Here is a 24,082-nt window from a genome sequence, read left to right on the forward strand (position 1 = left end):
TACCAAGGAGCTAGAGGTTGCAGTGAGCTGAGATCACGCCACTGCACTCCAGCCTGGGCGACAGAGCGAGATTCTGTCTTGAAAAAAATACTTTTTTTTTGAGGAACTAGCATACTGTTGTCTACAGCAGCTGCACCATTTTACATTCCCACTAGCAGTGTACAAGCGTCCCAGTTTCTCCACATCCTCTCAGTGCTTGTTAATTTCTCTTTGTCTTTCTTTTTATTATAGTCATCCTAATGGGTGTGAAGTGGTATCTCATTGTTTTGACTTGCATTTCTTTAATGATTAGTGATGTTGAGCACCTTTTCATATGCTTATCGCTTGTGCATCCAGTTTTAAGAAACTTGGGCTAGGAGTGGTTGTTCTCGCTTGTAATCCCAGCACTTTGGAAGGCTGAGGCAGGCAGATTCTTGAGCCCACGGGTTCGAGACCAGACTGGGCAACATGGCAAAACCCTATCTCTACAAAAAATACAGGTAGTGCATGCCTGTAGTCCCAGCTACCTGGGAGGCTGAGGTGGGAGGATTGCTTGAGCCTGGGAGTTGGAGGTTGCAGTAAGCTACAGTCATGCCACTGCACTCCAGCTTGGGTGACAGGAAGGAAGAAAGGAGGGAGGGGAGGGGGGAAGGAAGGACAAGAAATTTGAATTCAGAGTCTAATTTCTGAAGTGAAATGTTTGAAAACCCTGTCTCAGAACGAAAGAAAGAAACAAACAAACTTGAATTCAGAGTCTAATTTCTGAAGTAAAATGTCTGAAAACAGTGCTCTCTCCTCAATGCCTCACATTTCTGTCTAAAGATATGTATGATGTGATATTTCTGAACAGTGACCCTAAATCAACAACAACAACAAAGAATAAATAATTTTAAGAATACTTACATTAAGAAGAAAACCATGTATTTTGGAAAACTGTGTGACTTTATATTAATCACATGAGGAGGTTCATAACACCTGAATCCCAAGATTAAGTTTTGTACTGAGCTTTGAAAACTAGCAAAATGAATGAAACTGAGGGATGGGAGGGAGTACTCAAACTGAGGGAACAACATGTATGAAGACTTTAAGGTAGGATGGGACATGGTGGACAGCAGCAACAAGAGAAGACCAGGTAACAGAAGCAGCGAAAGTGACAGGTAGATGAGATCGCTGCTGCTGCCTGGATGGCCACGTTCTGGCAGGAACGCAAATAAGGACTGGAGAGACCACGTGAAGGACCTTGGTCTCTATTCCAAGAGCAACAGATGTCATTGAAGGTTTATTTTTGTTTTTGTTTTTTGCATTTGTATTCAAAGGTAATATGTATATAGATCCTTCCATGCTGCTAAATCAAATGGAACTTTTTCAGTCTTTCTCTTACTTGATGCTTAACAGTATTTTAATATTACCTACTCCTTTTAAAACTCTCATGCAGCTGGGCGTGGTGGCTCACACCTGTAAATCCTAGCACTTTGGGAGGATGATGTGGGAGGATCGCTTGAGCCCAGAAGTTTGAGACCAGCCTGGGCAACATAGCAAGACTGCAACTCTACTAAAAAATTAAAAAATTAGCCAGGCGTGGTAGTGTGCACCTGTAGTCCCAGCTACTGGGGAGGTTGAAGTGGGAGGATCAATTAAGCACAGGAGGGCAAGGCTACAGTGATATAGGATCATGCCACTGCACTCCAGCCTGGGCCACAGAGCAAGACCCTGTCTTTAAACACATAAAAACACATACACACACACACACCCACACACACACACCCGCTTCTTTCTGTTTCTGTGATACCATACTCCTCGTTTCTGTCTTCTCTTTGGGCAGCTCCTCTGTATCTCCTCAAATAGTTTATCTTCTATTAAACTTTCAGGTGTTAAAGATTCTCGAAGCTGTCTCCCAAGCCCTCTTTTTTTATACTCTATTCTCTTCTTTAAGTGATGATATTCCCACCCATAGGGTGAAAGCTTTTATATAAAAACTTAGATGCTTATCTAACATCTTTGTTTAATGATTCCCAATGAAAGTTCCTATCAGAATCTTTAAAACAGGATATGAACTTCTAAAGAAAAATATTTCAATGTCCTACCCAGTCTCTTTCTCTTCTTTCCTCCCCTTTCAGGATTTTAATGTATTCCAAGCTCAGAAACAAAGACTAAGTTAACCCCTCAGTCCCTGGGACTGTCCCAGTTTTAACACTAAAAATCCTATATCCCAAGAAGCCCTTCAATCCCAGGCAAACTAGCACAGTTGGTCACCCTATTTCTGTCTTCTGTAGCAGTGCATCTTAAACTTGAACATGTACATGGATTACCCAGAGATCTTGTTAAGATGCCAACTGTTATGCAGGTGATCTGGTTGAAACCTATGATTCTGCATTTCTGACAAGCTCCCAGCTGCTGCTGCTGCTGCCGCTGGTCCTGCTGGTGCCAGGACCACAGTGTTTGTGGTGAAGGATGGGAGTACATGTGGTTTTCTCTATCTGTAGTTATTGTGCTGGATTGCTTGCTGGTTTGCCTCACTAAACCATAAGGAAAGGAACCACCTCCTAAGCCTCTGTAATTCTCAATACTAGCAGGGTACCCAGCACAAAGTGGGTACTCAGTAGATTCCTTTTGGCCAAGTAGAGGATAGAGTAAAAATTCCTGGCCAGGCGCAGTAGCTCATGCCTATAATCCCAGAACTTTGGGAGGCTAAGGTGGGAGGATCACTTGAGCCCAGGACTTCAAGAACAGCCTAGGCAACATAGTAAGACCTCATCTCTACTAAAAACTTAAAAATTAGCCAGGTGTGGTAGCATGCACATGCAATCTCAACTACTCAGAAGGCTGAGGCAAGAGGATTGCTTTAGCCCAGGAGTTTGAAGTTGCAGTGAGCTGTGATCACGCCACTGCATTCCAACCTGAGTGTTAGAACAAGACCTGTCTCAAAAACAAAATTCCTTAAGAGGGGCCCAGGATTTATGTGGGTTGGGGAAGCCAGGACCTGCATGAATGTAGTTAACCATAGTCCTTTGTATGGAGTCTGGAAGAAACCTGATGGCTGGCTGGGAAGGGGATTTTTTTTTTTTTTTTTTCAAAACAGAGTCTCACTATTACCCAGGCTGAGGTGCAGTGGCATGATCTCAGCTCACTGCAACCTCTGCCTCCTCGTTCAAGTGATTCTCCTGCCTCAGCCTCCCAAGTAGCTGAGATTACGGGTATACACCACCACACCTGGCTAATTTTTGTATCTTTAGTAGAGACAGGGTTTCACCATGTTAGCCAGGCTAGTCTCGAACTCCTGGGTTCAAGTGATCTACCTGCCTCAGCCTCCCAAAGTGCTGGAGTGTGAGCCACTGTGCCCAGCCTTTTTTTTCTTTTCACAGTTTTAAAAAATTGTAATTAAATACACATAACATGAAATTTACCATCTTAAGCATCTTTAAATGTACAATTCAGTGGCATTAAATACATTCACATGGTTGAACAACTATCACCACCATGTCCACATTGATCTCAGCTCACGGTAGTCTCCACTGCCGAGGTTCAAGCAATTCTGTCCCAGCCTCCTGAGTAGGTGTGATTACAGGCACACACTACTATGCCCAGCTAATTTTGTATTTTTGGTAGAGACAGGGTTTCACCATGTTGCCCAGGCTGATCTCGAACTCCTGACCTTGGGTGATCTGCCCACCTCGGCCTCCCAAAAGTGCTGGGATTATGGGAGTGAGCCACTGCACCTGGCCCAAACCATTTTTTATCAGCTTTCTAATGCATATCCCCTATTGCTGATCTCTCTTTATTGTCCACAAGCAGACTGTTTTGTTCATTTGTTTGTTTTGTTTTGTTTTAGATAATTTATATCATGTCTGTCCTGACACACAACCTCCCAATGACTGCCTGCTGTAATTAAAAATCCAAACTCCTGCTGGATATGGTGGTGCATGCATGTAGTCCCAGGTACTGAGGAAGCTGAGGCAGGAGGATCACTTGAGTCCAGGAGTTCTGGGCTATAGTGCGCTATGCAATCTGGTGTCCACACTAAGTTCAGCATCAGTATGGTGACCTGGGAGCGAAGGACCACCAGATTGCCTAAGGAGGGGTGAACCAGCCCAGGTCAGAAACAAAGTATGTGAAAACTCTCACACCTGTGAATAGCCACTGCACTCCAGCCTGGACAACACAGTGAGACCTTGCCTGTTAGGGAAGGAGAACAGAAAATGGAAGGGGAAAGGGAAGCCCATACTCCTTATTATAGCCTATACTAGCATTTATTGAGCGCTTCCTATATGCCAAAGACTTTGTTAGGTGCTTTGCATATATTAACTGATGTAATCTTCACAACAGTCCTGTGAGGTTGAAACTATTATTAACCTCATTTTACAAAGCAAGAGTGTAACATAGGGAGGTTAAGTAACTCATCCAAATCACACAGCTAGTAAGTGGCCAACCTGGAATTCAAAGCATAGAGTCTGACTCCAAAGCGTAGAGTCTGACCCCTTTATACCATCCAACTTCATCTTGTCATTTTGCTTCTCTTTAGCCACACTGGCCTTTTTGTCCCTCGAGCACATCAGGCTTGCTCCCTGCATAGGAGTTTTGCACTGGCTGCTCCTCTGTCCATGGCCTCTGTCATCTCATCATTTAAATCTCCATTCAAATGTCTTTTTCTCAGAGAGATTTTTGCCTTACCACTATCTTTAAAGTTACCCTCCCACATATATAGTGTCACCTTTTTCCTATTTTCATAGCAGCACTTACACTATCTGAATTGATCTTAATTCTTTTTATGTTTGTTAGAAGCACTTACTTAATAACTGTTGTTGGATGGATGGTTGCTGACTGTTGAATATTGGCTAGTATAATGATTAGGGATCTAGGCTTTGAAATCAGACTCCTGGGTTCATATCCCAGCCCTACTATTTAGTTGTGTGAAGTTAGGCAATTCACTTAATTCTCTGTCTCAGTTTCTTTGTCTGCAAAATAGAAACAATTATACTCCTTCATAGGATTGTTATCAGAATTAAATAGGTTAATGCATATATCTCTTAAAACAATTTATAAATCCTAAGAACTCAAACCATGTTATTTGTTTTTTATTTATTACATTTAAGTTTTTGTTACTATTATTATAATATTGAATAAATGGCATACCCAGAATGCTCTATGGAAAATCATATTTCCAGGCCCTCCTCCAGGCCAACTGAGTCAGAATATCAGAGAAAAGGGCCCATGAATCTTTTTAAAAAATATATTTTAGGGAGTCTGATAAATATCCAACCTTAGGAACTATGACAGTAGTCTTTTAGCATCATTACTTAGGATCAACCTGGACAATTGTGTCTGTACGACATCATCAGTGACATCATAACACTGCAGTGACACCATGCGGTAATTTGTAATTTTGCTGAGATGTAAAGTGAGAGCAAGTCATTCTGACAAATGGGCCTAGAAGACCCTTACCACTCTCCCTAACATCCCCATTACAATGCAGCTTCATTCTCTTCCCTGTATCTCTGTTAGCAAGCAGTAAAACTTATAGTGACTCTAATTTTGTTTCTGCTTGAAAAATCATCTCAAAAAGAAAATGAACCAAGAAATGTGGGGATGCCAGGAAAGATTTTTTTTTTAAGTAGTGGTTCTACCATAAACTGTCTGTAACAACAACAACAACAAAATCATGAAGCCTGTTTTTTTTTGGGGGGCGGGGCAGGTGCACCAACCAATGCAAAAACTGCATGTTATCAAAGAAATGACATGCTATCGTTATATCTATAAGTTCAGGTTTCTAAGTTTAGATATTAACAAAGTTTTTGTGAATCTCATAAAAAGAGATTGTGTAAGACATGATTTCTGCCTTCCTAGAGTTGGAAAGACAAAATCACTACACAAACAACAGCAAGTGAGATTAAAGTGAATAATAAATGATAGACAGCCAGTGCTGTTTATTTCAGAAAAGAAAGTGAAAATGTCAGCTAAAAGGGTTCACTGAAACAGTAGTGGCTAGTTATGACACACAACAAATCTTCTTTAGTTGCAGGACCAGCTCTGCCCCCTAATTACAAAAGCAGTAGTTCCGATTCATCAGACAGCGATGAAGACAGTAGTTCTTTGTACGAAGAAGGAAATCAAGAATCTGAAGAAGATGACACTGGTCCAACTGCAAGGTCAGTCATTTAATTAAATTAAATGATAGACCAAACTTCAGAGTTAGTATAAGTTGGCTGGAACAGATAGCTAGTAAGGAGATATATTTCTGTTTACACAGCACAGGAAGAAATTTTTTTTTTTTTTTTTTTTTTTTTCCTAAGACATGGTTTCACTCTGTCACACACACTGGAGTGAAGTGGCACTATCTTGGCTTGCTTTAGCCTCTGCCTCCCAAGCTCAAGCAATCCTCCCACCTCAGCCTTCTGAGTAGCTGGGACCACAGGTGTGCACTACCTTGCCCAGCTAATTTTTGTATTTTTTGCAGATTTTTTTTGGCTTTTTTTTTGTAGAGGTAGAGTTTCACCATGTTGCCCAGGCTGGTCTCAAACTCCTGGACTCAAGTGATCTGCTCACCTCAGCCTCACAAAGTGCTGGGATAACAAGCATGAGCTACCACACCAGCCAATAAAATTCTTACGTAAAGGATTTTTCTTTTCTTTTTCTTTTCTTTTCTTTTTTTTTTTTTTTTTTTTGAGTTGGAGTCTCGCTCTGTCGCCCAGACTGGAGTGCAGTGGCACGATCTTGGCTCACTGCAAGCTCTACCTCCCGGGTTCAAGTGATTCTCCTGCCTCAGCCTCCCAAGTAGCTGGCGGGGGTGGGTACAGGTGCACACCACCACACCCAGCCAATTTTTTGTATTTTTAGTAGAGATGGGGTTTCACTGTGCTAACCAGGATGGTCTCGATCTCCTCACCTCATGATTCGCCCGCCTTTGCCTCCCAAAGTGCTGGGATTACAGGCATGAGCCACTGTGCCTAGCAGGCTTTTTCTTAAGATGTCATTGAATTGACAAAATAGGCTACATAAACCATATAATTTCTTCTTAAAATCATATATGCAGTGTATATTTCCTTTAAATAAACTAATATTTTCTTCTTTTTTTTTTTTTGAGACAGAGTTTCACTTTGTCACCCAGGCTAGAGTGCAGTGACGTGATTTTGGCTCATTGTAGTCTCCGCCTTCTGAGTTCAAGTGATTTTCCTGTCTCAGCCTCCCGAGTAGCTGGTGTACAGTTGTGTGCCACCACACCTGGCTAATTTTTGTGTTTTTTAGTAGAGACAGGGTTTCACCATGTTGGCCAGGCTGGTCTTAAACTCCTGACCCCAAGTGATCCACCCGCCTCAGCCTCCCAAAGTGCTGGGATTACAGGCATGATCCACCTCACTCAGCTGAATGATTTTCTTTTAATCTAGCCTTACGCACTATGGGTCTAGTAAGAAGTCAAATCTTTGTTTATTATTGGGTAACAAGCTTTTTTGATTCATTTTAAATATTATCAGGTGGAAATAGCAACTTAAAACCCTTCTTAAATGAGAATAAAAGTCACAGTCATAAACTTTTTACTGAGAAACGTCTGACTAGTAGACTTGGAAACTTCATTGAGGGGAATCTTTAATACCACAGAAAATATAGAATAGTGATATATTACTGCTGTAAAGAAATAACCTATCTGTATTTAAGGCCAAAAGTAAATTCCAGGAAAAGATTAGTTAAGAACTATTGTTACTGTAGTAGGCCTGGTGTGGTGGCTCATGCCTGTAATCCCAGCACTTTGAGAGGCCAGGGTGGACAGATCACTTGAGGTCAAGATTTCAAGACCAGCCTGGCCGACGTGGCAAAACCCCATCTCTACTAGAAATACAAAAATTAGCCAGGCGTGGTGGTGCGTGTGTATAATCCCAGCTACTTGGAAGGCTGAGGCAGGAGAATCGCTTGAACCCAGGAGGCGGAGATTGCAGTGAGCCAAGATCATGCCACTGCACTCCAACCTGGGCAACCGAGCAACATTTTCTCTCAAAAAATTAAAAAAAAAAAAAAACACAAAGAACTATTGTAGTATCCAGTTTTTATTTGGCAAGATTAATTTATTGTTGTAGTATTTATACAACTAGATTTAATGTTTTTTTTTAATTAAAATGTGTTTTTGTGAAAACAATGTTGACATATATGCATAAAGTTACACTACTGTGTTTTCAGAAAACAGAGGAAAAATCAGGATGATGACGATGATGATGATGATGGGTTTTTTGGACCAGCCCTTCCTCCTGGATTTAAAAAGCAGGATGATTCTCCTCCAAGGTGATAATGTGTAATATTTTAGACTAGTCTTTAATATTTTAACTAATAAATCCTTAATTAATTAAAGAATTGTCTGAAATTGTGTTTTAACTGAAATATTTATATAACATTTTGAAATGGGTCATTCATAGGCAAAAGAAGTTGTTTCCTATAATAAAATTAATTATTTACATGTTTATGACACTTACATAGTTTACAAAAAAATTCCACATCTCTTATTTGATATTTACAAAAATGTTTTGTGGTAAACGGGGTAGATTATCCCTCTCCCCACTGTATAAACAGAAAAGGTCACACACATAGTAAGTAGCAGACCTAGGGCTAGAATCTTGATGTTCTAACTTTTAATTCATTTGTTTTCTTAATTATTTATCAATAGAAGAAACAAATCCCCATGTGCCATATTAGACAATTGGACTAACTTCTCTGCATCTCAAATTTGTTATCTGTAAACTAGGATAACAGCATGTACTTTACAGAATTGTTGTGATGTTTGAGGTTTCATAGTTATATACCTAGACGTGTGTGTGTGTGTGTGTGTGTGTGTGTGTGTGTGTGTGTTTAATTTATATGGAGCCTGGCACAGAGTAAGTTTATAGTAAATATTTATTCCTGTCTTTTTCCCAGAATTGTAAAATTTTTAAATGCCAAATATAAGACTACATGTTAAATTGTTTATAATTCATAATACTGTCCACCAGTTTGTAAGAACAAGCAGAAAAGGTTGTTTATTTTATATTCAAAGTTTATAATCACATTTGGCAGCTCCTAACTTTCATTCACTTTAATCCTTTTAGATATACAGAGATAGGCAATCTATAGTCCCCAAAGTAAGAATGATTTTTGCATTTTTGAGAGTAGCTAAAAAAACAAAGACAGATATGCCAGAGACCCACATGTGGCTCTCAAAGCCTAAGAGTTACTATCTAGCCCTTTATAGAAAGTTTGCTGACCCCTAGGATGTAACATTCCTTTTAAGAAAGCACGTTACTTAAATGTATAGTAGGTTTTTTTCTTGAGAATTATATTTTGACAGTAATAAAATTTATGTGTAAAATAAACAGCTGGCATCATATATTGGAGTTAGAAACCTTTTATAGTACCATAACATGCCATGGTTATATTCCTTTACTATATTTTAAGATTTTATATATCAGTAATTTTATCACGACCAATCCCCTGAGGCCAGAAAGTTAAGCTATACTTGCATTTGTAGATTGCTAAAAATTTTACTCAGAAAAAACCTATTCTGTAGTCTTAGCTTATAAATGATACCTAATTTTATCTTTTTAACAGTGCCAAACTTCTCTGTCTTTCATATGCAAATTGTTCTGCTTAAAGAAGTTTCGTGAACCAAGATAAGAGATTATTAAATGGTCAGGATGGGAATCCAGACTTTCTGACTGACAGTACTGTTTTTTCCCCCTGCCAGGATGCCTGTCTGTCGGGTTCTAATAGAACACGGTGCAACCTGGAAATTTTAGCTTAGGACTTCAGTGCCATCTGGGTTGGTAACTGGCACAGTGACAACTATGGAAAAAACCTTGGTGCAAAAGCCAGGATGAAGAAACTTAAAAGTAGGAAAGAGAGTACTTTTTTATTTTTATCTTTTTAATTTTTTTCTACGTAAAGTAAGGCTGTTTCTTTTTAAGACCCAGTATTCAGACAAGGCTCTCTTTTGAAGTGATGGCAGTTGCCTCATTATGTGGAAGTAGGAAAGCTCAAAAGAAAATGAACTTTGACACCAAGAAGACCAGGGTTTCAACTCTAGCTCAGCCACATAGTAATTGTGTTAATCTTGGACATTATTTTGCTCATCTTAAAAGCAGAGTGACTACTGACCAGAACTGTCTTAAGGAAACAGGTGCACTACTTGGAATGTGGTTAGCATAGTACCTTTTTCCCTTTCTATGAGTCTGAATGAACTAGCTGCATTCTTCTACAGTTCCGTATCATTACTGTATTATTAGTGAGAACAATGTATAGATTTTTAATACTGCCATGACATATAGACATATGTCCTTAGGAGAACTCGATTTCTACTTTGGCAGTTCTGACCATAATTATAATGCCCCTAAGGTATTTTTTTCACTGGATAATGATTATCAAACTGAAGGAAAGCCAAGGCACAAAATAAAAAAAGACCATCACATATTTTGGTACATCAATTTTTTTAAAACATTGCCATTTTTATTTAATATAGTTATTTTTAGGGAAGTGGACATATGTCAGTGTCACAAAGATTGAGAATTATTGGCTTAGTCTCTAATTATTGACTAACAAGTAGAAAATCGAAATGTGAAAATTAGGTTTTTAAAAGACATCTAGCAGAAAGATACTAGGTAATACTAGTAAAAATGTGTTAAATGAAATTCTTATTTTCAACATTTGTTACTCTCTGACTTTATTATTTTTGTGAACTTTTATTTTGAAAACTGCTTTTTAAAGTCAGAATGATAAAGTACATTTTATTTTTCAGGCCTATAATAGGTCCTGCATTGCCACCTGGTTTCATTAAAGCTACACAGAAAAGTGACAAAGGCAGAGACGATCCAGAACAACAGGTATCATTCCATTTCAACTCTAAGGTTTGGAAGTTTTTAATTAAAAGAATAAGATGTATTGTAACTGGACTCAAATGTAATGTAAGACTCGGTTATATTCAGATGGATTTAATTTAAGATTGTAACATAAGCAGATGAAATCAAAAGCTGTTCATAAACCTGAGATTCTGTTAGGCAAATAACAAGGTTGACAGGGTGTTACCTATTCATGCTTCTTGTCTTTGAAGGGAGACTTTAAAGTGTTAGAAGGATGGAACATGAAGGAAAGTTTAAGGAATGATTGTGATTTGGCCTGGAGGAGAGGAAGTTGAAGAGCTTTTTAATAATGGTCTTTACGTTGAAATTTACTTTCTCCTACCCAGCTCTGGTACCTGCGTATAAAAAAATGCACTGGTGGATAAGTAATTTTAGAAAAAGATAGACCAAATGACTTTGGAGTAAAGTATAAAGGCCGTTTTTCTCCTTAACAAGAGTTGAGATTTGTAAAGTACTTTATAATTTGTAATGCATTTCCCCTACATGTGGACCTTATTTTATCTTCACCACAGCTTCATGAAATATTATCTGCACCTTACAAATGCTAAAGACCAAAGAAATTGGGTACCTTACCCAAGATTACACAATTTTTACTGATCAAAGCCATGGCACAAACCCAGTTCTTATGACTTTAAATCACTTGCTCAGTCTGTTATACTGCAGTGCCTTCCTATATGTGATTTCATATATTCAAGAGACTCCTGTTTATCTCCACTAAGCATTCAACACTTACACTGAGGTTGTTACTCAAAGGGCATATAATGCAGTGGTTGTTAAAATTATGAATTTCAGAGTCATTTACTTATTCTTTCAAATGCTTGTGGAACACCTGCAGTGTAGCAGGCCCATAGTCACAGAAATGAACCTGTCAACAAATTATTTTGTTCCTATCTTCATAAGACATTCAGGATCCAGGCACTTTTGCTCCCACCCTGGTCCAAGTGACCATCAAATTTTACCCCTTTCATTGGTCTTCATGCTTTATGTAGCCCTTTCTCCTCTACTACCCCTTCTCAATACAACAGCTAAAGGGGTCCAAATGAAACAAAGGCAGATCAAAGTCAGATCATGTCACTAACGCTCAAAACCACCAATTGCTCCTCCTTTCCCTGAGTCAAAGCCAAAGTCCTTTTAGGGTCCTGTACAGTATGGCTTCCATTATTAGCACTCTGATTTTTCTTTTGCTTTGATGTGACCTCACTGGGCTTCTTGCTTTTCCTCCTCAAATATAGCAGGCCAGCTCCTACTCCTGAGCCTTTGTACCTGCTGTCCAAGTCTATGCAAAATGGTCTTCCCCTGGATATTTGTATGGCTGACCTCCTAGACCTTCAGTTTTTTTGCTGGAATATTATCTTTCCAATACAGTCATCTCGCCTCCAAATTAAAATATGCTAACCTCTTCTTCCCTCCTTTAATTTTCTCCATAGTATTTATTACCACTGAAGATACCGTTAATTTTACTTCTGTTTTTTTCTTTATTGTTGGCCTCTTTCCACTAGAATGTGACTCCGTAAGAACAGATTTTTTATCTTACCGCTAGTTCCTTATATATAGTGGATATTCAGAAGTATTTGTTGAATGAATGAATAAGTAAAACACAGTTCCTGCCCTAATCACACTTACAAGGTAGTGGGGAATACATACATCAATTTCTAACATTATGAGTTATTTAAAGGTGAGACAAAATATAACTGGAACCATGATGGGGGAATCTAATCTGAAAATGAGAAAAGGTCTTTTTCAGCTAGGCACAGTGGTTCATGCCTATAATCCCAGCATTTTGGGAGGCCAAGGTGGGTGGATTGCTTGAGCTCAGGAGTTCAAGACCACCCTGGGCAACATAGCAAAACCGCATCTCTACCAAAAATGCAAAAAAATTAGCCAGGCACGGTGACATATGCCTGTGTTGCCACCTACCTGGGAGCTGAAGTTGGAGGATAGCTTGAGCCCAGGAGGCAGAGGTTGCAGTGAGGTGAGATCATGCCACTGCACTCCAACCGGGGTGACAGCAAGACCCTGTCGAAAAAGAAAAAGAAAAGGTCTTTTTATCTGAGTGAATGTCTCCTAATCTGAAATTTGATTAATTGGAGCTAGCTCAGCAAAGCAGGCAGGGAACATTGTTTCAGAGAGCAGATGGCTTATTTGAAGGCAAAAGAGAGTGTGAATAGGATGAAAGTTAGGGTTAAAGATGTTCAGTGTGGTTAGAAAGGAGAGCAGAGAGAGAAGGTTAGGAAAGTAGGTAAGAGCCTGCTTTCCTCAAAGCTTTGTGTCAAGCTTAGCTTGAGTAAGCTTAGCTTCATGATCAGTAACATGCCCTTACCTTATAGGGTTGTTATAAGGATTAAATCAGAATAGTAGGTGTATTAGTCTGTTTTCACACTGCTAATAAACACATATCCAAGACTGGGTAATTTATAAGGAAAGAGGTCTAATTGACTCACAGTTTAGCATGGCTGAGGAGGCCTCAGGAAACCTACAATTATGGCAGAAGGGGAAGCAAACACTCGTATCTTCACATGGCGGCAACAAGGAGAAGAATGAGTGTCCAGCGAAGGGGGAAGCCCCTGATGAAACTGTCAGATCTTGTGAGAACAAACTCACTATCACGAGAACAGGATGGGGGATGACCCCATGATTCAGTTATCTCCACCTTAGAAAGGTGGCAAGGAAATTTGCTTCTGCCTAGAGCCTTGTCACACTATCTGTAACCTACTTTCAGGTGGTTCTGAAAAAAAGTATGTGTCTGTCAATCTCAAGGGGGAGAGGAACAGAAAACAAACAAACAAAAAAAATGAGATTTACTCGGTAAATCTCAGCAAGGACATATTGGTGTTTATTGCACTCATCTTAGCACTTTTATATAGGTTAAAAATTTTTCAAAATAAAAAATCGGGAAAAAAGTTTTCAAAGATGTAGAGTAATTTAGCATTATTCACACTTGGAATTTTGTCTTAACCTACCTAGTTAGCAAATGGATTGCTTACATCATTTCCTAGGTGGTACACATTCTACATTCCCTAACTTCTTTTGGTGAGATGTGAGGGATTACACTGTAGGTCCATGTGTGAGGTATTCTTGCTCTGATTGTTTATAATTTCCCTTTAATTGAAACTTTTTCAAAAGACCAGTTTCAGATTTTCATTTCTCAAAAATGGGCTTCTCTTAGCCTCATTCCCAGCATATCTCCCCAAATTAAAACATACACAATAGGCCGGGCACAGTGGCTCACGCCTGTAATCCTAGCACTTTGGGAGGCCGAGGCGGGTGGATCACGAGGTCAAGAGATCAAGACCATCCTGGCCAACATGGTGAAACTCCATCTCTACTAAAAATACAAAAATTAGCTGGGTGTGGTGGCGTGTGCCTGTAGTCCCAGCTACTCAGGAAACTGAGGCAGGAGAGTTGCTTGAACCCGGGAGGCAGAGCTTGCAGTGAGCCGAGATCGCGCCATTGCACTCCAGCCTGGTGCTTAGTGATGGAACAAGACTCTGTCTCAAAAAAAAAAAAAAAAAAATACACAATAATACTAATGGTTGACATTTCTTGCGCACTTACCACAAGCCAGACAATGCAACAGCAGCATAAACTTAACTTAATCCAAACAGCAATCGAGGGAGGTAGTGTATCAGCTGAATGCCTTCAGCCGCAAATAACAGAAAATCCAACTCAAAATGGAACTTTATCTTAACTTACTTACTTAGCAAATGGGTTAATTTCCTTGGTGATACTTGTTCTGTATTTTCAAAATAAGGAAAATATGTTTCATATATAATAAGAGGTCTAGAGGTAAGATCATTCCAGGCTTGATTAATTCATTCTCCTCATGATATCATCAAGGGCTCCAGTTTTTTTTTACCTTCCTGCTCTATAAGAGAATTAACAAGGTGTTAATTCTCTTAGGCTGGCTGTCTTCATCATACCAAGAAGCCTGCCAAAGTTCTAAGACTTACACACAGCTAGCAGTGTCCAGACACAGAGGATTGGTCCTTTCCCTGTGCCTCTTTTTTAGAAGAAGGAAAACCCTACCAGTTTGCTGTAGACCTTTTGTGTTTATTTCACAAAAATTGTGTCATATGTCCATGCCTAAACCAGTCATCTGAGCAAGAAGAGTAAGACCAAAGTAACTACTTTAAAAACATGTCCATACAATAGTTACTACTTTTTTTTCAGTGACTGGCCTAGAATTATCAATATTTTTCCCCAGGTATTAGAGAAGGTCCCAGTTCCCTCAGAAGGGTGTGGCTCCAGAGGGTGAACAAAGTGCTGGGTTCTTTTGGCAATAGAATAGTTATTGGTAGAAGCTGTTATAATTAGGGCCAGGCGCGGTGGCTCACGCCTGTAATCCCAGCACTTTGGGAGGCCGAGGTGGGTGGATCACGAGGTCAAGAGATTGAGACCATCCTGGTCAACATGGTGAAACCCCATCTCTACTAAAAATACAAAAATTAGCTGGGCATGGTGGCACGTGCCTGTAATCCCAGCTACTCAGGAGGCTGAGGCAGGAGAATAGCCTGAACCCAGGAGGCGGAGGTTGCGGTGAGCCAAGATCGTGCCATTGCACTCCAGCCTGGGTAACAAGAGCTAAACTCTGTCTCAAAAAAAAAAAAAAAAAAAAAAAGAAGCTGTTATAATTCCCATGTCAAAGACAAGAAAACCAGCACTTAGAAAGGTTAAATAACATACCTGAAGTCACAAGGCTAGTACACTGGCAAATGAGGCCTTCAGCAAAGTCAGGCCAAAGTATAAACCAGTAGGGTACCTAATTTCTATTGTAATTCTGGATAAAATATACACCATTTTTTTTAATTAAAAGAAATAACTCATCCAGGACACCAAAATGATTTAATACCTAGATAGGATTTGGACATATTATTCTGTTTCTGATTTTCAATTTGGTGTGTTTGGCCTAATTTCCTGTTTGCTTCTCCATCCCCATTTTGTTTGCCTCCAAACATGAATGATATTTATTTCTAAAAATTGCAGGCATCATCTTACCAATACATGCTAAAATTCTACCTTTATAAAACCATCTTTTATTAAGATGGAAGTAAGACTATCATTAGCTTATTCCACTAATCCTGTATTGGTGCCATGCCTTTTATAGTTTGTGCTTTGTTTTGTTTTCATGTTTCATAGTTTTAAAAAGTTCATTATATCTTTTACATCTGAACATTTTGTGTCACCAAATATTTATATTTGTAGGGGTTATAAATATGTTTAACATAATGTCTGTGACATTAGAAAGCTTACTATTGTAGATATAAGCTAGAAACACTTAAATCACTAACAGTTGAGATAAAATAATAGAGGGACCCCTGTCATATACACAGAAAAAATACTGGCCTTGATCTTGGAATATTTGATTCTTAGATAATAGTTTTATAAAACCAGGCAAGTTGTTTACCTATTCTAATTACACTTTCTAAGCCTAGGTTTCCTAAAGAAAAAGAAAAAACAGAAATAGTGCCATTTTATAGTTTTTTTACAAGGATCAAGTGAGATGTATGCCAAAATCCATAGTTATTAAGAATGTGTTTGTGTGCATGTGTGTGTGTGTGTCTGTGTGTGTGTCTGTGTGTGTTAGAGTAAGCCACAAGACAGCATATAATTGTCTAATTATTGTACTATTTTGAGAAGACCTTTAAGTCTACATCTGTGTCCATCAGGAGGAGAGGTGAGAGAGATCTGCATGCCATGGATTTGTCATCTCTGTGCTAGGCACTTGAGGAAGGTGAGGAAAAAGTCCTCATGGTTCAGTGATGAGCCAGCAATACATTGTTTACTTTTTTATTTTTTATGGAAAATAAGTTTCAGTTAAATTAGGTAATTTAGAATTATTTTTTATAACCTGTAGCTCTGCTCTTGGTTTAAAGGTAATGTCTTGTTTTAAAAGGAAACAGACAGCAGTGAAGATGAGGACATTGTTGGACCAATGCCTGCAAAAGGACCAGTTAACTATAATGTAACGACAGAGTTTGAAAAAAGGGCCCAGAGAATGAAAGAAAAACTGACCAAAGGAGATGATGTAAGTTTTAAAGACATTTTAGGAAATAAACTAAATAGATTAAAAATGTAAATTTTAGAAATAAACACTAAACTATATAACTTGTAATATATTTTATTTTTATGTATAACATATATATTTTTTTAACTTAGGAGTTAGAACCCAAAAACTATAAAAGAAAAATAACAAATTGGATTAAAGTCTTTGTAATGTTTGTGACACACATATGTGACAAAACATCAATCCTTTCTTTTAGAGTTTGTTAAGTAACTTTAAAACTTCAATTGCATGACATAGTTGCTTATACATGTATATGTACTCATACACTATATATACTTTCCATGCTGTTTTTTTTTCTTTTCTTTTTTTTTTCTCTTCTTTTTTTTTTTCTCTTAAAGGATTCATCTAAACCCATTGTAAGAGAGTCATGGATGACTGAACTTCCTCCAGAAATGAAAGACTTTGGTCTTGGGCCAAGGACTTTTAAGAGAAGAGCTGATGACAAATCTGGAGATCGATCAATCTGGACAGATACTCCAGCTGATAGGGAAAGGAAAGCTAAGGTGAGAGGTGTTGTTTGTTTGTTCATGTATTTCTGTTCGTGTTGGCTGGATTTTGAAAAGACATAATGCAAAATTTTTTAAGGGTACTATTTTTTTTAAATTATGATTCCAAAAGGATAATACAGATTTTCCTCTGGAGGAAGGTTATGAGGAAGGAAAGTGACACCAATTGCTTGCTGTTTACTTACTATTTACCAATAAACAGTCTCATTTAAACCTCAAGAAAACTCTGAGACGTAGGTATAATGACCTTATTTTACAGATGGAGAAACTAACCTGCATGAGGTCAACTTTTCTAGGGTCACAGAACTAGTAAGTGATGAAAAACAATTTCATTTTAGACCTTTCTAACTCTAGATTCCCTGGTCTTTTTATATCATACTATCTTTATGAACATGTATCTTTTAAAATATTTTGGAAAAAAAAACAAAGCTGCAGATTAACCTAGCAAATTAAGTGACACCTAGAGAAATCTCTCTCAAAATGATCATATCTTAGGTGCACTAAGCTTTATGTTACTGTAAAGATAGACAAGAAGCACTATCATTAATAAATTATCCCAAAAATACCAGCTGGGCACAGTGGCTCACACCTGTAATCCCAGCACTTTCAGAGGCTGAGGCAGATGGATCACCTGAGGTCAGGAGTTCAAGACCAGCCTGGCCAACATGGTGAAACCCTGCCTCTTCTAAAAATAGAAAAATTAGCCGGGCATGGTGGCATGATCCTATAATCCCAGCTACTTGGGAGGCTGAGGCAGGAGAATCACTTGAACCCAGGATGTGGAGGCTGCAGTGAGCCAAGATCACGCCACTGCACTCCAGCCTGCGTGACAGAGCAAGACTAAATCTCAAAAAAAAAATCTGTATGCATAGAATACATTATTTTTAAGTTTCTCTTTTTGAATCTATTTCTGTTTATTATGAAACATTTCCTTGTCTATTAGGAATTAAACCAATATCTCCAGCACTACTCCTTAAATTTACTCCATCTGTGGGTTTTATTTTTCTTTTTGTTTGTTTGTTTGTTTGTTTTTTAAGAGACAAGGTCTCTCTGTCACCCAGGTTGGACTGCAGTGGCACAATCATAGCTCACTGCAGCCTCAAACTCCTGGGCTCAGCCTCTTGAGGAGCTGGGACTACAGGCACACAGCTAATTCTTTTATTTTTTATTGTTGTAGAGACAAGGTCTTGCTGTGTTGTCCAGGCTAGTCTCAAGCTCCTGGGCTCAAGCGATCCTCCCAAAGTGCTGGGATTACAGGCGTGAGCCACTGTGCACAACATCTCTCTAAAGGTTTTAATTTCTGTAAGACATCCTATTCAATTCTCAAATGCTTGACTAATTGTCACGATTATAAATTTATCAGTTCTGACTAAAGCAGTTCCACACTTAGTTCATTCCACTAACTCTGTTATCTCATTCGTCAGTACCTAGAAGTATCAGGATTTCTATTTTCAATCCGTAATGATCAATTCTCCTGCTCTGTCAGGAATTGTATTTGGTTGTAAGTGATAGAAAGATGCAAGTGCTTCTTAAGGAGTTTTCATTTTAGTGGGGAACTGCCTGTGAAATAAACAGTGGTACCCTTAAATTGTGGAGGGCATGTAGCAGACTCCACACTTGAGCAACCTGCCTGCATATTGGGCAGCATCATACATAATTGCTCTTTTGTCCTAAGATTAAAGAGAATCTAAGAGCTGTAAGGGAAGGTGAGGTGAACCAGCACACATGGGGGCAGGAGAGGCAGCAAAGGATGTGGATCCAAGAGGGCCACAAAAACCTTGAAAGGCTGGTGTTGGAATGCTTATTCTTTCTTAGCTGGTTTTGAAATAAATAAAAATTATTTATTGGAGTTTTTATAATTTAGCCTCTAAAATTATCTCCAAAAAGACAGTTAATTCCCTTGCCTACATGGTTTTTTTATTTGTGTCTATATTTATTTGTTCTTTTTTATATCCTTCTGTTCCTCATTGTAAATGAATGTCTGGCTTACAGCCAGATATACAGGGAGTCTTCCTTGGAGGAAAATACCATGGAATAATGGAACACATGGAAACTTGTATTGTTTGAACTTAAGAGATTTTAATCCCTGTGACTGACTTCTTTAAACCTGGTCATTCTTTTCTGTGCTGAAATGTTTTGTTTAGTATTTGCAGTGGACTCATAAAGGGATGATTAATACCTCTTAAATTTTATATAATACTATATTACAGAGTATAGTATCACAGACTTATATTTATGTCACAAACTATATAGTATCACAGAGCTATTCATTTTCTGTTGTCTTTGATCCTGTGTAAAGTTCATGACTAATTTTTATGACAGATGTTAGCCATATTTCCTTATTGATAGGTTCTCTCCACTCCATCCTACTTATTTTATTTGTTTTTCCAGCATACCTCTCATACCTCTACTGTTCTCACATTAATTTAGCCAATACGGCCTCAAAGAAATAAGATTGCTCTTTAGAAAGTAATGAAAATGTTTTACATACATTAATTGAATGAGATCAGTTACCTCCTCGCTTCCCACTCGACAATATCTACTACCTCTTAATATTAAATGGTTAGGTTTTTATCTCCATTACACCATAACATCACTTTTCTTTTAATATTTATAAGCAAAAGCATCTATTTTCCGGGAAATTGTAGAAATGAGCTATTTCTATGTTTTTAACTTGCTTTATTAAATACAGTGTTGTTTTAGTCCATGAGGCCTCCTTAGTTTTCCTAAGTAAATAAAAACAATATAAGAATATGCTTAGAGGCTGGTCGCAGTGGCTCACCCCTGTAATCCCAGCACTTTGGGGGTCTGAGGCAGGGTGATTATGAGGTCAAGAGATTGAGACCATCCTGGCCAACATGGTGAAACCCCATCTCTACTAAAAATACAAAAATTAGCTGGGCGTGGTGGTGGCCGCCTGTAATCCCAGCTACTCTGGAGGCTAAGGCAGGAAAATCACTTGAACCTGGGAGGCAGAGGTTGCAGTGAGCTGGGATTGCGCCACTGCACTCCAGTCTGGTGACAGAGGAGACTCCATCTCAAAAATATATATGTATGTATGTATGTATGTGTGTGTGTGTATATATATGTATATACATATATATGCTTAGAGACCAGTGGTTTTCAGTAGTTTTTATATGGGCCTTCCCCATTCCTGGTTGGGAGCATATTCTCTAGAATATCACTGTAACATTTTTTCTAATTAAAATATGTTAGACTAGGCACTTCATGTGTGTGTGTACTAATATAAATGATAGTTTTGTTTTAAATTCCAGTTTCTTCTTACTGAGATATATATATATATATATATATATATATATATATATAAAAAATGTTTTGGGGTTTTTTTGAGACAGAGTCTTGCTCTGTCGCCCAGGCTGGAGTACAGTGGCGCCATTTCAGCTGACTGCAACCTTCGGCTCCCAGCTTCAAGCAGTTCTTGTGCCTCAGCCTCCCAAGTAGCTGGGACCACAAGCACTTGCCACCACACTCAACTAATTTTTTGTATTTTAGTAGAAACAGGGTTTCACCATGTTGCCCAGGGTGGTCTCAAACTCCTGAGGTCAGGCAGACCACCTGCCTCTGCCTCCCAAAGTGCTAGGATTATAGGCATGAGCTACCACGCCCGGCCTCTTGCTGCTGTATTTGTATATTGACCTTGTATCCTGCAGCTTTGCTCTACTTGCTTAGTAGTTCCAGGAGTTTTTTTGGTAGATTCTTTGGAGTTTGCTACATAGTCCACAATTTGCTACATAGTGCTAGGATCTGTGAATAAATGCATTTTTTTTTTCAAAATACACACCTTTTATTTCTTTTTCTCTGTTTTTTTCCCTCCATGCTGATTTTATTATTTTTGAAAGCAGTAATGTAGGATATTTTATAATTTTATGATTCAGTAGTGTGTTATCTGTGTTCATTTTTAAGCCTTATTTTCACTTCTGTATCTCACCATTGTTAGTGAGATATAGTAGTTCAATAAATAGGGTGATTGGGATATGTTTTTTTTTTCTTGTTTTCAAGAAAATCATAGACTAGAGCAGTTACTGATCCCTTATCAAGTATGTTAATATTTCAGGGTTTTTTGTTTGTTTGTTTAAGACTGAGTCTAATTCCATCTCCCAGGCTAGAGTGCAATGCTGCAATCTCGGCTCACAGCGGTCTCTGCCTCCCAGATTCAAGCAATTCTTCTGCCTCAGCTTCCTGAGTCACTGGGATTATAGGCACCCGCCACCATGCCTGGCTAACTTTTGTATTTTCAGTAGAGACAAGGTTTCACCATGTTGCCCAGGCTGGTCTTGAACTCCTGATCTCAGTGATCTACCCGCCTCGGCCTCCCAAAGTGCTAGGATTACAGGCATGAACCACTGTGCCTGACCAAGTATGTTAATATTTCTAATCAGAAGGAATTTCACAAGCCTGGATTGGTTGTGTCTCTTGTTACTTAATCTAAGTAAAAATAATATTTTTTATTTTATCTTAGTTTTATGATTCAGTAGTGTGTTATCTGTGTTCATTCCTCAGGAAACACAAGAAGCAAGGAAGTCATCCAATAAGAAAGATGAAGAACATATATTATCAGGAAGAGATAAGAGACTGGCTGAGCAGGTATCTTCATATAATGTAAGTAAGAAAATAAGATGTATAGAGCCAGGTGTGATGGCTCTTGCCTATAATCCCAGCTACTTGGGAGGCTGAGGCAGGCGATCACTTGAGGCCAAGAGTTCAAGACCAGCTTGGGCAGCATATCAAGATCTTGTTTCTAAAAAAATTTTTTTAATTTGCCAGCTGAGGTGGGAAGATCACTTGAAGGCCTTCCCTGCCTTCTGTCTCAAAAGAAAAAAAAAAAAAGCCAGAAACAAAATATATAGCCTTTTTCCTCTTTTAGTTTTCTTTTTATTTTTTTTCTTTTACCTATTTCTCTTTCTTTGATATGTCTGCCTCTTTACCATGCACTTTTTATACATCTATCCTGAAAAACACTTTTCAGGATAAATGTATAAAAATATATACGCAACATATATATATGTATTTTTATAAAGTTCTTCTGTGTCTTCCAATTCAAATTTTACTTATTAAATTAGCAGAAATCTAATTACTAGAGATGATAGGTAGCACTTGATGAGAGAAAGCAAGAACGCTACTCATGGAGAGCCTCCATTTATAAATGTTTAAATTATAAGCAGATTTGGAAAGTTGTATATAAATATTTAAATATGAGAGAAAAAATGTTTTTTGAATGTAGTTCAATACTGACCAATTTGAATGGTCAGTATTCATTTGGCATATTATTTTGTTATATTCTGTCTTTTAAAAAAATGGTAAATGTTGGATGGTGCCTGCACAAAAAGAAAATGATAAATGTCCCAGCTCAAAGAATAAATGTAAATTACTGAACCCATTGGTCCCTGAAAGGTATTTAGGAAAATTATTTTCTGTTCCCAGTATATTCACTAAAGAAAATTCCATGCTCTAAAATATAGTTAGCTTGATTTATTGTATATATGTTGACCAGTACCACAGTGAAGCATGCTTAAAAGATTTTTGGAAATTGACCAAAAACTCAGCCCACTTGGAGTATTTATGAAAACTTACTAGCTCAAAAGTCAAGTCTCAACAAAATTGAAGGAATTACTGTCATTCAAACCAAATTCTCTGACCACGAAGAATTGAAGTTTGGGTTCAGAATAACTTAAAAACTGGAAATCAGAAAAACTCAAAAATTTAAATTTTGCATCAAAGAAAAAATGATAATGGCAGTTAAAAAATGTAGACCTGAATGACAAAAATACAACATATCAAAATGGGTGGGATGCCATATGAAGTGGTATTTAGAGGGAAAATTTAGAGCCATACCGAGTTATGTAAGAAAAGACCAATGGCTGAAAATAAATAAGCTAAGCCTTTTTCCGAACTGGCATTTCTTATCAAACTAAACAGACACGTACCCTGCTATTTTCCTTCTGGGTATTTACTTAAGAAAAATGAAAACATAACCACGCAAAGAGTTGAATATGTTGTTCTTAATAGCCACAAAAAAACTTATCCAAGAATTTCATAGGTGCTTTATTTGTAATAGTTAAATACAGTAAGCAGCTCAAGTGTTTATCAGTAAGAGAAACCAAACTGTGGTATGAACGAAACTACTCGCCAATAAAAAGAGACACATTACAAATAAATAAAACATTTATGAATCTCAGTCATTATGCTGAGTGAAAGAAGTCTTACACAAGCAAGTACATACTTCTTATTGTGTTTATATGGAGCTCTAGAATAAGCAAAATCAATCTATGGTGAAAAAAAATTAGAATGCCAGTAGTTGGAATAGGGGTATGGAATTTGACTAGGAAACAGCATACTTTCCTATGCCTGAAGTGATAGAAAGTTTCCAGATCTTGATTGAAGTTTGAACTATAAAACTCACTGACTATACACTTAATATTTATGCATTTCATCATATGTACATTTATCTTAAAAATGCATAAACAAATATTGAACTCAAAGTAAATGCATGCTTCGGTATTTAGGAGGACATGTAGTGATGTTTACAAGTTACTTTAAAATACATCCAAAAAATTAGGGTTCTACTCATGATGAAATTCAAGATACTTTCTATTCAAAGTATTAATATAGTCTTAAGACTAAACCACTCTAGAAACCTTAGCTTTTGA

At 38.0% G+C, this 24,082-nt stretch overlaps 1 protein-coding gene across 2 annotated transcripts in view; it reads left to right on the top strand.

Annotated features, from left to right (window-relative positions):
* The window catches only part of GPALPP1 (GPALPP motifs containing 1), a 42,437-nt gene that overhangs the window by 4,941 nt on the left and 13,414 nt on the right, over nt 1-24,082 (top strand). For both annotated transcript variants that reach the window (XM_012465191.2, XM_012465190.2), the window contains exons 2-7: nt 5,990-6,122; nt 8,143-8,244; nt 10,724-10,808; nt 16,738-16,869; nt 17,247-17,411; nt 21,936-22,034. In XM_012465191.2, coding sequence (XP_012320614.1) covers nt 5,990-6,122; nt 8,143-8,244; nt 10,724-10,808; nt 16,738-16,869; nt 17,247-17,411; nt 21,936-22,034 — 716 coding nt within the window. The remainder of the gene's footprint in view (nt 1-5,989; nt 6,123-8,142; nt 8,245-10,723; nt 10,809-16,737; nt 16,870-17,246; nt 17,412-21,935; nt 22,035-24,082) is intronic.

This window comes from Aotus nancymaae, unplaced genomic scaffold (assembly GCF_030222135.1).
Source record: "Aotus nancymaae isolate 86718 unplaced genomic scaffold, 86718_ANA_hifiasm-v0.15.2.pri h1tg000009l, whole genome shotgun sequence".
NCBI lineage: Eukaryota > Metazoa > Chordata > Mammalia > Primates > Aotidae > Aotus > Aotus nancymaae.